The following is a 15,572-nucleotide window of genomic DNA, read 5'->3' on the forward strand; positions in this document are numbered from 1 at the left end:
AAAAGGTACAATAACTTTAAAACCATTTGTTCTTCTCTAGTGAGTCCATGTTCAACCAAACACAGGATGACACAAGGTCAAGACAATACTGAAGCATGAGGTCATCGGATACAATGTTATTTTACTGCTGCCTGTGACAATACACTACTACAGTATAGTATGCTTTTTTTTTTCACCATGGAAAAACTGAAAAAAGCCAGAGGGTGGGACTTGTATGTGAAAGCGTGGACCCCCAGTGTTTCTTTTCAGGTTCTGTCTATTTTCTTTAACTGTTAACAAATGGAGGTCATATTTTAAAAAAAATGATGCAAAGAAAGTTATTACAGTTGTTCTTTTTGTCCATTGCTGTACAAGGCAGCACAAAGGGTTGCAGCAATTCCTATTAATTTGTACATTGAAACAGGTAGCCTCCACTGTATATTAGCCCCACTCAAAAAAAAATATTTATATTGGAGACTGAATTTGGTCACATGGAGTGTAGAAATTTGTAACTAGAGGAGTCCTAAGAGGCATGAGTGTAGATTTATATTGAAGAGAAGAATCAATCTCAAAACAAAATAAAAAATATGTATTTGGGGGTCAAATACACAAATAAAGTTTAAAAGCTTTTAAATCCAGTGTCTCTACAGCTAAGAGGTCCTGGTGACTGGAAATGGAAACCTTACTGCTGCCCCCTATAGACATAAGACAACTTCAGTGCTTCAGAAGCAATCACTACTGAGACACACTTATTTGTAGGAACCAGTGAGATAGCCATGCAAATCTTTTAGTGAGAAATAAGAGTACATTTTACACTGGGGAGAAATGCAGTGTAGTTCCAATCTCATAGGAAGTCCAGACTTGTTGGATGTCCAGACCAGTGTATTTACACTAAATTAAAAAGACAATCAGACTTTCAGCACTTGGTGGAGGATCATCAACTACTTATAGGATTAATTAGCCGTACCTAAACAAACAGATGCACTATGGGAGGAAGCAGTGTGTTTATCTACTGGCTTAAAGATGTTTCCCTTTATATAATATATGTTTGCAGCACATGGGTAATGATGAAAGATATGGCAGATTCTTTCACTGCATACAGCATAATCAACCTCTTATGTGCAACAGAATTTATATGCAGATAATTTCAACAAGAAAGAAAGAGTCCATAAACAAAATGTAATCTTAAATAAAGAAAATAAAACACAACTAATTAAAAATTAGGTTTCCAAAAACCTTTAAAAGATTGGGTTTACTTCTCAAACAAATGAGATTAATCGGCAAACATAAGCAGTTTCATCTAAACTGAAGGTTAACAATGGAAGCATTACACAGAGAAATCTTTTAATCTGAAATGCATACACCTCACTATGGAAAATTTCTCCCAGATGCCTGTATACTTTACTAGCATTGTTTTGTTGTTAAGGTCTGAATGTCACAATAGTATAAGTAGATGTGTGAGCAAAGGTGTAACACAAGATATGACAATCATTACAACTACAGGTACTGGGAAAATAATAAGAAAAAAATGCAAAGTTATATAATGGGATAGTTTTTACTCCACCCAATAACTTTTTCTCTTCTTTAACGCTAGCGTGAATGCCAACATCTACTCATTTTAAAATTTCCAGGCTCACCTGCTATCAATATATTTTATTTTTTTGGTATTAGCGCCAACATAGGCATTAGTTTGTTATTACTTGCCCACACAGATGGGAGAAAACCCTCAAATGCTTTACAGGGGCTATATAAAAGAAGTTATGGCTTCCCATAATAATCAATCAATGGGAATAACCGGTGGAAAACTGCAGATGGTTGCAAATGTCACCAAGAACCCAGGTGGGAGCATTTCCATACGACAACAGTGTGCGATTGGTACATACACATGGGTGATTACCACTGATTATAATGGGAAGTGATCAATGACTAATCTCCAAGCCTTTCCTGAGAAAACTTGTGAAGGTAAATAGACAGAAGGCAGCATAGAACATAATTGCTATAAAATGTCACACAGGTATTGGAGTCATTATCTGGAAACCAATTCTGGAAAACAGAATGCTCAAAATTACGGAAAGGCAGTAACCCATAGACTCCATCTTATCGGAATAAGATTTTTAAAAATAATTTTCTTTTACTCAAATAATAAAACAGAATCTTGTTCTTGATCCAAACAAAAATATAATTAATCCTTATTGGAAGCAAAACCAAAATGTTTACATGATTTTCTAGTAGACTAAACTGGCCATAGACGCAAAGATCCGATCGTCCGAATCCTCAATTCGTACGATTTTCGGACCGCGTGTGTAGAGTCTCGACATTTTTCGTCCCACGGAGATCAGTCAGGTTAAAAGATTTCTGTCGGCTGGCGATAATTTTTCTGCATGTATTGCCGATCGTATGATTTTCAGTGGGAGACTGTCACCAACTTTGTCGGACATAACTTTCGTACGATTGCTGTCAGGGGCAGAACATTGGTTGATCTTTTATTTAACTACTTTATTTGATCTGAATGGTTAGTGGCAGGTCGGGAGATGGGGAAGTCCGATCGTTCGAGGATTTGCATCTATGGCCAGCTTTAGTGTATGAAGATTCAGATTACAGAATGAATCATTATCCTGAAAACCCCAGGTCACAAGCATTCTGGATAACAGGCTCCATACATGTAAACCCACATTTGAATTTAAATCTAAGAGGGAATCTAACAATTTGCCTCTTTCAATACCTGTTACTATTTCACTCTGTGCAAAGAAAAAAAACTTTTTAAAATAATTTGAAATGTTAATTTTTCTTATTGACAACAGATGATTAAAGGGATGACTAAGAAGAACAAAGGTTTTTTTTTTGTTTTTTTTTTTACAGTAAACCGCCCTAGCAGTTTTGCTAGGTTTCTTCCATACACCTTATTTTGTCATTCAATAATGCTGGATGCCAGAATGAGATTTTAAATTGTGTCACATAGAACAGGGTAAATCCATATGTTAAAATGAATGTAAAAAAAAAAAAAAAACCTGAAAAAACAAAACCTGGATGTAACAAGATTACTCCTAAGCAGTGAACTGAACTGATTTGTATGTTGATGATAGGGAGTCAAAAAGTTTTAATTTGGGTGAATTTAAGCAGCCTTGCTAAAGAGAAGTAACAATAAAAAGAAGGAGGTGAGATATAAATATAATATTTAAATAACCACTGAACTGGTTTGACTTTCATTCTGAGAAACTGAAGGACAGTTCTTAGGATTTTCCGACAAATATTGAAATCAGTTTATTCAAAATGTTTAAAATGTATAATAATTGGCAATATCAAATTGAAGAGAACCAACAAAACCAAATGAAACTGCTGTAAACACTTTATAGTGTTATGCTGCTGCACCTCTCCTATGGATGCTATGAAACAATGGCTTCTAACATCCTACAGTGTATCCGGTCAATCATTGTGTGGATAACAACATTATTCTGTTCCATTCTTTGGGCTGACAGCTGGGACTCCTCTTGACTCCCTCATTTGCCAGTGCACCTGCTGACAAGGTAAATCAGCATGAACTTTTGGGTTTGGACAGATGAACTGCAACATGATGCTCAGTCAAAGCCAACCCTCCTATGGTCTGGCTGTATTGCTCTAAATCGGCCAAACTGCCTGACCATCTCTGGATACAAAAGGCCAGTTTTAGAGGAGAGAAAATTGTTAAGAATTTAGGAGAGCTCTTTTATTTGTGTTAACACTTTATCAAGACAAGTTTTCAAAATATAGACTTTAGCTCAAATTAAGCATTATTTCCTTTATACCCCACACAATTTTACAAATACCCAGATAGTTTAATAGGAAGTCAGGTAAGGATGTTATCTATATGATCTATCTGTGCAAGCCAGGATTTATTTACAAAAAGCATGTGAGCTGATCTCCAGCATGGGATGTACTTATGGTAGGAGTGCCTGCTGCACAGCTTAAATGGCCAGCAGATGGTGGTGTGGCTGCACAGTTCAATGGACATACCTTCCCCCAAAAGGAAACAGATTGCATCAGCTCAATGACATTAAACCCCACCAGTCTTTCAGCAGAGACTCAAGTGCATTTACAAGGAAAGCATCAAGTTTCTCTGCCTGTGTCTAGTTATCTGAAACCGAGACAAAGTGGCTGTCCTCAATGCATGGAAAAAAATAGAAACAGGCCAATAAGTGCAGTGGAACTGTAAATACCTGAATTCTTGAATTAGCCAATCTGACTCTTGAGTTAGCTTTAACTTTTTTTTATTAACACTGTACTGACAGAGTAAGACTGAGGTGGACACACAGATACCTAAGAGGACTGGCCTGCACAGCCACAGTAAAACCTGTGGTAAATAGTAAATTGTATTCACCCTGTAATGCCATCTTCCCTATTAGCCCAACACAGAGCTTGATGTGCACAGCCACAAAAAAAAAGAGGGAGCAATGGGTTAAATCAGTCATTAATAAGAAATAAAACACATGCAATCCTGAAACTTAGAATTTGTACAGAGCCCCCTCATGAGAACTTACTCCTTAAACTCCATATAAAACAAATTTTATGTATAAAAGCCACAAATAGCCTGTAAGCCATGTGCTTTTTAACTACACTTAAGTACAGTTATAACCAAATTCACTTCTGTAAAAATATAACCATATCAGAAGCAACCTCAAAATTTCATGACTTGTATAAAAATGACTTGGAAGTATTGTGCCTTTACATGGTCACTGGGACTTTTAAATATACATTATTCTTTACACTATTGAGTATTCTATTTTCTGCATGATGATCCTGTATAATGGAGTTTCCTCCCACACTCTAAAAACATGCAGGTTGACCCCCTGATAAAATGTGGCCCTAGGGACCTTAGATTATAAACTTGACTGGGGCCAGGACAATGTGAATGATGTTTAATATCTGTAAAGTGCAGCACTATATGTTGGAGCTATATAAATAAAGGATAAAAATAAGAATAGAGAGTCAATCAGAAATGTTTGACTCAAGCCACTGATGTTGAATCCATGTTGTTGCCAAATTAAATATTTAACAGGCTTAAGGCAGTCTTTACAAAAAATTGTAAACATAAATAAATTGTATTTTTTGAACTTTTGTAGCAAATGGCCAAGTTAATAAAGTTGGTATTAGACAGCAATGCTGTTAAGAGTTAATGCGGTTAAGAGTGTAAACACACAAAGTGCCAATATAATCTTAGCAGTATCCAGTAAAGATAGAGCTAACGCAGCAGTTTATGTCCACACGGTCACACCACAGGGATAACTTCTGGGCTGAAATAAAGTCTATTTTAAAACTTGGCATCCTTGATTCTAGCAGCATGCAAGCCATATATCAGTCATTAAGAAGTAGCTATCAAAACAAACGGTCAGTAACTTGTAATCCTCCCTTGCTGAAATTTCCCTTTCCCCTATCAGCCCAAAGTTTGTAATTCAGAGCAGATGAGTTTATGGGGAAGTGAAGTCTGCTGGTGCAGGAATACACTCGCCCCCAACTGGTTTTCTACTGCATGGTTCACTGGGTATTCATGGGTTCAGTTTGGAAACCAACCACTGATTTAGTCTAGTTTTTATCCTTGTCTTGGTTAGTTTCAGTTATAAAAAAATAGTGTTACTTCATAGCTAGTTTAATGGAGTATATTGGAGTATTCTTGTAGGTGTACCACATGCAAGAACACAGCTCCAAATTAACGGCACATTCTTTAAAAAAAATATTGTCTTCCAAGAATTTTATGCACATGGATTTATGTTACCATCAAACATTAAGTACTTTACAGGAAAAAAGGGAAACTAATCAAAAATAACACTGTTTCCTTATACATAAAAGCATTACCATATTTCAGAACTTTGGGTTTATGGATCCCTTTGCACTACATTACAAAAAAAAAGATAAAACTCATAACACACAAAATAATCTGACAGGTGGCAACCTTATCTAGAAGCCATCCTGGAAGTCAGAGATCACCGAGCATCCTGCTGACCTCCATGTATTTGCAGGATCTCACCCTCAGGCTACTATTTTCCACCTCAGATGGAGACCATGTGTTGATAGAAAGGTGGTAGCATCAACATGGGGGTGGGGAATGAAAATAAAAAAGGCTTTAGACTAAAAACCATGCACGTATATAATCGAATGCCTCAAACGAAGTTAGCAATGCCTGTGTGTCTCATGTGTTGTTTGCACATTTTATGGTCTGTTTGAATGAAACCTTAAAATTAAATTTTACCCTGCCTAAAAGGGAGAGGTGTTTTCGGTTTATTCTTTTATAATATGGAAAGAATTATTTGACTGGAACAATATTAGTAAGAAAGATACTGATGGATCTTTAAGCCAAGATTTGCCTCCAACTTCCCCAATACCAAAGAAAGACTAGATAGACTCTGACCCTGGAAGAAATACCTTTAGATCTCACCACTTGAACAAATCTTTTTTTAAACACCTTATTTTTTAGCACATTATAGAAAAGAAAGTAGACAGATATACAGTATGTACAATAACTGGTAAAAGAGCCAAGGTCTGGGGGAAGCACAGGCAGAAACAACCCTATGAAAAGCAGGGATACCTTAAAGCAGTGATCCCCAACCAGTAGCTTGTGAGCAACAAGTTGCTCTCAAACCCCTTGGATGTTGCTCCCAGTTGCCTCAAAGCAGGTGCTTATTTTTGAATTCCAGGCTTGTAGGCAAGTTTTGGTTTCATAAAAACCAGGTGTACTGCCTAAAGGAAGCCTTAATGTAGGTTGACAATCCACATAGGGGCTACGAAATAGCCAATCACGGCACTTATTTGGCACCCCAACAACATTTTCCATGCCAGTGTTGCTCCCCAACTCCTTTTACTTCTGAATGTTGCTCATGGGTTCAAAAGGTTGGGGATCCCTGCCTTAAAGGAACGGTAACACCAAAAAAGTGTTTTAAAGTATTGAAAATATCATGTACAGTTTTCCTGCACTGGCAAAACTTATCTGTTTGTTTCAGAAACATTACTAAAGTTCATATACACAAGATGCTGTGTGGCAATGGCAGAAATTGAAAAAAGGCTATATGGTACAGGTGAAATAGTGGATAACAGATCACACCATTATGTTCTACAAAGCTTATCTGCTATCTGCTGTGTAACCTGAGCCTTTTTTCCTTTGAATGGCTGCCCCCATTGCTAAACAGCAGCTTATTTATATAAACAATCGTACTGTTTCTGAAGTAAACATATCAGTTTTACCAGTGCAGGGCAACACTGCATTATATTTTTTATTACTTTAAAACACTAATTGTTTTATGTTACTGTTCCTTTAATCACAAAAAAGTAGCATTTGCAAAGGGCCCAACAAAACGGGGAGACATACACCATCAATCATTTCATCTACAAATAACTTTTGAATGCTCAAACGTGGCACAGAATGGGCCAATCCAGTGAAACAATTTGTTTAGTTCACTCCTTTATTAAGAATTTGCTTGTCTATTCAATACAAATATATACTTGAACAGCGGGTGGGGGTCCATTAATAAGAAAAAGCAGTACAGGTATGGGATGTCTTTTTTGGAAACCCCTTATCCAGAAAGCTCTACATGTAAAGGCCATCTCCCTTTGACTTCATTTTAAGCAAATGATTCTAATCTTTTAGTATGGTTTCCATTTTATCTGTAATAATAAAACTGTACCTTGTGTTTGATGGTAACTAAGATGCACAAATCCATATTGTAGGCCAAATAAAACCTACTGAGTTAATCTAATGTATAAATGACTTAATGCATGGGGATTAAAATTAAAGGAGTTGTTCACCTTTAAATCAACTTTTAGTATAAGGCATGTCCAAAGTGCAGCCCGGGGGCCAATTGTGGCCCTTTTTTCAAATTTACACCGACCCTCAGCCTCCATGATGAAATTAATAATAATGAGGCCCCCCAACACAGTGCGATCAGGAATCCCATAGTAGTAATATTTGGGCACATTAGTGAAATGATCTGCCACTTGATCTATACTGCTGCCTGTGTACTGAAGGTGGTAGCAATAGACACGTACTGGCACATAGAGACGCGCTGTTTTCGCATACTTCTTTAGGGCTGACATGCCAGTGCTGTAAACGAAAGAAGTATGGCGTCACTATGTGCCAGTACATGTCTATTGCTAACACCTTCAGCACACAGGCAGCAGTATAGACCAAGTGGCAGTTAATTTCACTAATGTGCCCAAATATTACTGCTACGATTACTCGATTCCTGTAATTTAATGTTAATGGTTCAAAGAATGTCGGGCTGAATGGTCGGCCCCCACACATTTTCACCTCACCAAATCTGGCCCTCGTTGCAAAAAGTTTGGGCACCCCTGATGTAGAGAGTGATATTCTGATACAATTTGCAATTGGTTTTTATTATTTGTGGCTTTTGAGTTATTGAGCTTTTTATTATGCAGCTCTCCAGTTTGCAATTTCAGCAATCTGGTTAATAGGATCTAAATAATCCTAGCAATCTTGCATTGATTTAAATGAGAGACTGGAATATGAATAGGAGAGGACCTGAATAGAAAGAGAAGTGATAAAAAGTAGCAAAATTTATATATGTGTAGCCTTTCAGAGCATTTGTTGTATAAATGGGGTTAGGCAATTAATTAAAAAACTATAACAAATAAATAAATGAAGACCATCTGGAAAGTTGCTTGGAATTGGTCATTCTATAACATATTAAAAGTTAACTTGAAGGTGAATCACCCTCATAAAGAAAACCTCAGATTTCAAGCATTCAGGATAACAAATCCTATACAGGTATAGGACCTGTTCTACGGAAACTCGTTATCCAGAAAGCTCTTAATTACTAAAAGGGCATATCAAATAGACTCCATTAAAATGAAATAATTCACATTTTTAAAAAGTTTCTACAAAAATGGGCTCTACAAAACTATTCCTAACTTCTTTGATTTTCTCTGTGTCCACTGGCAGCTGAGGCTCTATGGCGCAGTTTTCTAGGTCACGTTTAAAAAAAAAAAAGGTATATCCTGTTTCTGAGATCTTACAGCAGTGCCAGGAACTTCCCAGGTAGCCACAGCACTATGAGGCTGCTGCAGGCTGTTCCCATGAATGATAACCATATTGTGCTGGTTCCTTTAAAGGTTTTTGTATTTTAATGGAACTGAAGATCATCTATTTTGGGACATATCAGGTTGATATTATGGACCTTAGAACAGAAATGTTAGTTTACTACTTTATTACCAGGCCAGGAAAAAGATTTTATGGATGATAAGAAGCGAAGACAGCAAGAACAGCAGAGTAGTTTCTTCTCAGATTATAGTACAGTAATTACTCTTAACTGGGGAACTGTCATAACGCAGTAAATCTGGCATTTTTGTTAGCAAAGCAGCATCAAAGAGGTAGTTTATTAATTAAGCATTATATGTTGTACTTGATACTACATACAGATGCTGAAAATAATATAAGTTGTCTTTCTTTAAAGAATGAATTAAGCAATACACTCCTATGAATGACAGAAAATGTTCAAACCATTCTGGTTAAAGATAATCTGTCTGTCGTAGGCATTATTTCACTTTACTTCAGCAGATGAAGTAATATAACAGCCCAAACATAAAAATAAATATGATTCATAATTCATTCACATAACTTTGCTTAACATTTAGAGAATAAAGAACTGAAGTACAAGTAAGCAGGGTATAATTTCTTCTAATCATAAATGCTCAATCTACAGTATCTGACCATTATTCTACATTGTGCTTACCTCCAACATTCTGAATGAGGATTGTGCATGCTACAAGGACCTGAATCAAACAGAAAAAAAATCAGTTGTTTGGCAGATACAAATACACTCTTCACCAAAAACCCAATAAATATACACCCCATGCAAGGAGAGGTATGGACTTCTCTCTCTTTATCTGTTCTATCTGTTTCTCAGACAGTATAGGTGAGGCTGTGTTTATTATTAACAGGGGTAACGAGTATCCCCTAACTCCTCAACTATATGATGTTTTGTAAAATAAAACCATATTCTGATGTGTTTGTGGTATATGTCGCATTACCGACCTCATGTATGGGATCAGTTATTTGAAAACCCATTATGCAGAAAGCTCCATATTACGGGAAAGTCATCTTTCACAGACCCCATCAAATAATTCAAAATTTTAAAAAGCGTTTCTGTTTCCACTGCAATTATAAAACAGTACTTTGTACTTGATCCAAACTACGATATAATTAATTCTTATTGGAGGCAAAACAATCTTATTGGGTTTATTTAATATTTAAATATTTTTTTAGCAGCCTTAAAGTATGGAGATCCAAATTACAGAAATATTCCTAGAAACCCCAGATCCTCAATCATTCCAGATAATATATACTATACTTCCTAGATCCTATATTTTTATGATATAATATTGAATAAACATTACATTACAACACAGGAAAAACTTCAAGATGGTAAAAAGAGAGTAAAAAGCCCCTTTGAGATCTACAAAGTCTATAGTAAACGATACCAGCCAGCCTAATGTTTAACTGATAACACAGGATGATAAAAGTACAAGCCATACCTTTCCAGATGGACCGAATGCATACAGCCCAAGATCCTCATAAGATGTAACTGCTGTGGAAAGAATAAAATGTTAACTTATTGTTCCCTTGCCCATAAAAAGATTGGACCTCTATCTCAAAGGCCAAGTGGGACTAGAATTGGCCACTGGCATTGCTGTAGCTCCAATGGAAGTGGGGAAATATATAAATCAGGGAATTTGACAGTAGAATCTACACAACGGCAGGATAAACATCTCTTGTGTATATGCTGAAATATCGAATGGCTGTTAAGCAATATTATATTTTTTATACTTTTATCTAGGGATCCACCCAAAATGTTGCTTCTAATGCTGGAGGCCCATATCAAATGTTCATGCTTCCGTTATGAGAAACTATGCCCTGGTTATCCTCACCAATGTAAAGGCTTATTGTTGTATAAAATAATAAAAATGTATTTGTGAGTCATTCAAATCTTGTATATATCTAGTAAAAGCCATTAAAGGAGAAACAAGCCCTTGTTTCAATTTTCTGCTTTAAGGCAACTGCGCATGTGCCGAAACTCACGGAAATTGCAGAAGTGCCGGTCTCATTCCGAAGATTACCGAAGCGGCTGAAGATGGCGCCCATGAGTTTCGGCGCATGCGCAGTTGTCGCAAAGAAGTTGTTTTATGCTTTCCACAACTGGCCATAGACGCAAAGATTTGATCTATGAATCTCCGTATTTCGGGCCTTGTGTGGACTGTCCCGACATTTTTCGTGCCAGGTGATCTGACAGGTTAGAATATTTCTGTCGGCTGCCGATAATATCTCTGCATGCATTGCTTATCTGACAATCTTCAGTGGGAGACTGTCACCAGTTTTTGTCAGACATAACTTTCGTACGATTGCTGTCAGGGGCAGAACATCGTCTGATCTGTTCTTTTACTACTTTATTTGATCTGAATGGTTAGTGGCAGGTCAGGAGATATGAAGGTAAATCTTCATGTCTATGGCCAGCATTAATTTCATCATTGCCACATGTAATAACTTGGAGAGACTCCTTTAGGGCAATGACATGTGGTATTTTGTCTGTGGTGGTTTGTTGCAGTGACAAAACACCATAAATGCCCTTGCTTTAGTGGGTGCTATGAAGTAAAATATATTTATGCAATTATGCCATTTAGTGTTTTCCCTGAAGCAATTAGCACCCACTTTGCCATGGAATTACAATGGCAAAAATCTGTGCCAAATACATTTTTGTTTAAAGGGGTTGTTTACCTTTGAGTTAACTTTTAGTAGGATGTAGAGTGATATTCTGAGACAATCTGCAATTGATTTTAATTTTGTATAATTTCTGGCTTTGCGTGTTTTAGCTTTTTATTCAGCAGCTGTCCAGTTTGCAATTTCTGCTATCTGGTTGCTAGTATGGATGAACTGAATCCACTATTTTACAAATCGACCGAATCCCGAATGCTTTGTGAAAGATTCAGCTGAATCCTGAACCAAATCCACACCCTAATTTGCATGTGTAAATAAGGAAAACGAGAGGGAAAGAAAACTGCGCACACACAAAATTTTTTTGACTTCCTTGTTTGTGTGACAAAAAGTCACGTGATTTTTTGGATTCAGGTTCAGTTAGGCCAGGCGCTTGGATTTTGCCAAATCCAAATGTTGCTGAGTCCCAAACCAAATCCTGGATTCGGTGCATCCCAAGTTGCTAGGCCCAAATAATGCTAGCAACCATGCATTGATTTCAATGAGAGACTGGAATATGAATAGGAGAGGGCCTGAATAGAAAGATGAGTAACAAAAAGTAGCAGTAACAATAAATTTGTAGCCTTTCAGAGCATTTGGGATCGTACTATTTACTGTGCACACAAACATACCAACAAACCATACTTGTTATGTCACATGAGCCAATTAACAGACAGAGTTCTGTCTTTTGCTTCAACACCTCTTCCTGTCACAGTTAGAGTTGTAGTATTTCTGGTCAGGTGATCTCTGAGACAGCACACAGACCATCACGAAATGGTGGTTCAAGGCAAGAGATGTAAAAGGGCAAGATTTAGTTAAATATATAGACCAGTTTGGTAAGATTCTTTAATATGATGTAAACTTTTTGTGCTTAAGTGTTCATTTTGGGGGGTATAGTTTTCCTTTAAGTAGATTCTAGCCTATTGTTATTTGTGATTACTAGTTAAGATAATGTTAGGGATATTTGTGTTTACACTATATATATATATATATATATATATATATATATATATATATATATATATATATATATATATATATATACTCTGCATACACGAATAAGATCCGCACTCACAGGACTTATGAAAATTATAGAAAATTTATTGCGAAAGTCTAACGTTTCGGCCTCCTCCGAGGCCTTTTTCAAAGTAACAAATACATACACACAAATGCTTTAAATACCCAGATTGGCGGGAAAAAGATTTTTTGGCCAATTAAAGATGACGTATCCACCTCATCATTAAAGCACGACAAATATACATATCCCAGATAACAAAATAATTATCACAAATCACTACACAAACATAAATTATAATATAACAAAAACCCATTTTCTAATACAATGTTAAAAACGTTTAAAACCAAATATTAAGTAACATTATATCACTACCCCATTTGTTGTTAAAGTTGTTACCATAGTTATGACTTGTTACAAAAATATCAAAGTTTGAATAAGGGTGGAAGGTCTGCTCAGGGGCTCACTCTACACACATATATAGATATATATTCGTATAACTATTCTAATATCTGAAACTAGATAACATCACAGTGATTCCATATAAAGTGTTCAGGTAACAGCCGTATTAACCCTCTCTCTACCGTTTAGTATCATAATATCCCAATGTTTCTCTCCCCATCACTAATTTATTGCTAGGACCTGGTAAGTGTGCTTCTCATCGATATACCCATTATTAATGTACCCTTTATTGATATACCCATTACTGTTCGCTGGGGGGTCCGCGACAAACAAGAGGGCATGCATTCACTCTAACCCGATGATCTATATCAATATGACCTGATATTCAGGCGTGTATTCACTGTGCTTGTGCATCCCATTGCTTCAGTGTATAGCACCAACACTCCTCCGTGTATAACCCTACAAAAGTTAAAATATATATATGTCAATGTAAAGATAAATTTTCATTTTTATTCATTTGTATTTTATGTCCACAGGTATATAACTTTAATAGATTGAGGTGTATTATAGTATATGATTTGGGGTACTCACATTTAAAATTTCTTTATCTTTACATTGACATATATATATTTTAACTTTTGTAGGGTTATACACGGAGGAGTGTTGGTGCTATACACTGAAGCAATGGGATGCACAAGCACAGTGAATACACGCCTGAATATCAGGTCATATTGATATAGATCATCGGGTTAGAGTGAATGCATGCCCTCTTGTTTGTCGCGGACCCCCCAGCGAACAGTAATGGGTATATCAATAAAGGGTACATTAATAATGGGTATATCGATGAGAAGCACACTTACCAGGTCCTAGCAATAAATTAGTGATGGGGAGAGAAACATTGGGATATTATGATACTAAACGGTAGAGAGAGGGTTAATACGGCTGTTACCTGAACACTTTATATGGAATCACTGTGATGTTATCTAGTTTCAGATATTAGAATAGTTATACGAATATATATCTATATATGTGTGTAGAGTGAGCCCCTGAGCAGACCTTCCACCCTTATTCAAACTTTGATATTTTTGTAACAAGTCATAACTATGGTAACAACTTTAACAACAAATGGGGTAGTGATATAATGTTACTTAATATTTGGTTTTAAACGTTTTTAACATTGTATTAGAAAATGGGTTTTTGTTATATTATAATTTATGTTTGTGTAGTGATTTGTGATAATTATTTTGTTATCTGGGATATGTATATTTGTCGTGCTTTAATGATGAGGTGGATACGTCATCTTTAATTGGCCAAAAAATCTTTTTCCCGCCAATCTGGGTATTTAAAGCATTTGTGTGTATGTATTTGTTACTTTGAAAAAGGCCTCGGAGGAGGCCGAAACGTTAGACTTTCGCAATAAATTTTCTATAATTTTCATAAGTCCTGTGAGTGCGGATCTTATTCGTGTATGCAGAGATTGTAATTGTTGATACTGCACCCAGGCGTTTGAAACTATTTTATCGAGAGTGCTGGCTTCATGGAGGACTATATATATATATATATATATATATATATATATATATATATATATATATATATATATATATATATATATATATATATATACAGGGCCGCCATTAGAAATCACGGGGCCCCGTACAACAAAATTTTTGGGGCCCCCTGGGCCCCGCCCACACTGACGACCAAGCTCCGCCCCATATCCCGCCCACATCGCAGTTAAAAGACCACACAGACATCAGCGCTAAAAAAGTAACCCCCCCCCCACACAAGTTGTAAAAAGCTATTGATGGTCAGGGCCCCCTTATAAAAAAAATTGGGGCCCCAAAAAAAAAAAATTAAAATTTTTTTTTTTAAAAAACATTGGTGGCAGGGGCCCCCTGTTAAAAAAAACTTGGGGCCCCAACAAAAAAAAATGTAAAAAAAACTAAAAAATAAACAAACATTGGTGGCAGGGGCCCCCTTCTAAGTTAAAAACAAATTGGGGCCCCAAAAAAACAATTTGAAAAAAAATTAATTTTTTTTTGAAAAAAAAAAAAAACATTGGCGGCAGGGGCCCCCTTATAAGTTAAAAACAAATTGGGGCCCCAAAAAAAAATTTGGAGAAAAAAAATTTTTTTTGAAAAAAAAAAAAAAATGGTGGCAGGGGCCCCCTTACAAGTTAAAAACAAATTGGGGCCCCAAAAAAAATTTAAAAAAAAAATAATTTTTTTTTGAAAAAAAAAAAAAACTGGTGGCAGGGGCCCCCTTACAAGTTAAAAAAATTTGGGGCCACCAAAAAGAAAATTAATTTTTTTTTTAAAAAAAAACCCAAAAAAAAAACAATGGTGGCAAGGGGCCCCTTACGAGTTAAAAAAAAAATTGGGGCCCCAAAAACAAAAGTTTTAAAAAAAAGATTGGTGGCAGGGGCCTATAGAATATTAAAATAAT

At 36.2% G+C, this 15,572-nt stretch overlaps 1 protein-coding gene across 1 annotated transcript in view; it reads right to left on the bottom strand.

Annotated features, from left to right (window-relative positions):
• The window catches only part of slc38a6.L (solute carrier family 38 member 6 L homeolog), a 36,483-nt gene that overhangs the window by 15,289 nt on the left and 5,622 nt on the right, over positions 1 to 15,572 (bottom strand). The window contains exons 4-5 of the mRNA XM_041573103.1: positions 10,495 to 10,547; positions 9,693 to 9,732 (exon numbers count right to left, since the gene is read on the bottom strand). Of these exons, the coding sequence (XP_041429037.1) occupies positions 9,693 to 9,732; positions 10,495 to 10,547 (93 nt within the window). The remainder of the gene's footprint in view (positions 1 to 9,692; positions 9,733 to 10,494; positions 10,548 to 15,572) is intronic.

Source organism: Xenopus laevis, chromosome 8L, assembly GCF_017654675.1.
Source record: "Xenopus laevis strain J_2021 chromosome 8L, Xenopus_laevis_v10.1, whole genome shotgun sequence".
Classification (NCBI taxonomy): Eukaryota; Metazoa; Chordata; class Amphibia; order Anura; family Pipidae; genus Xenopus; species Xenopus laevis.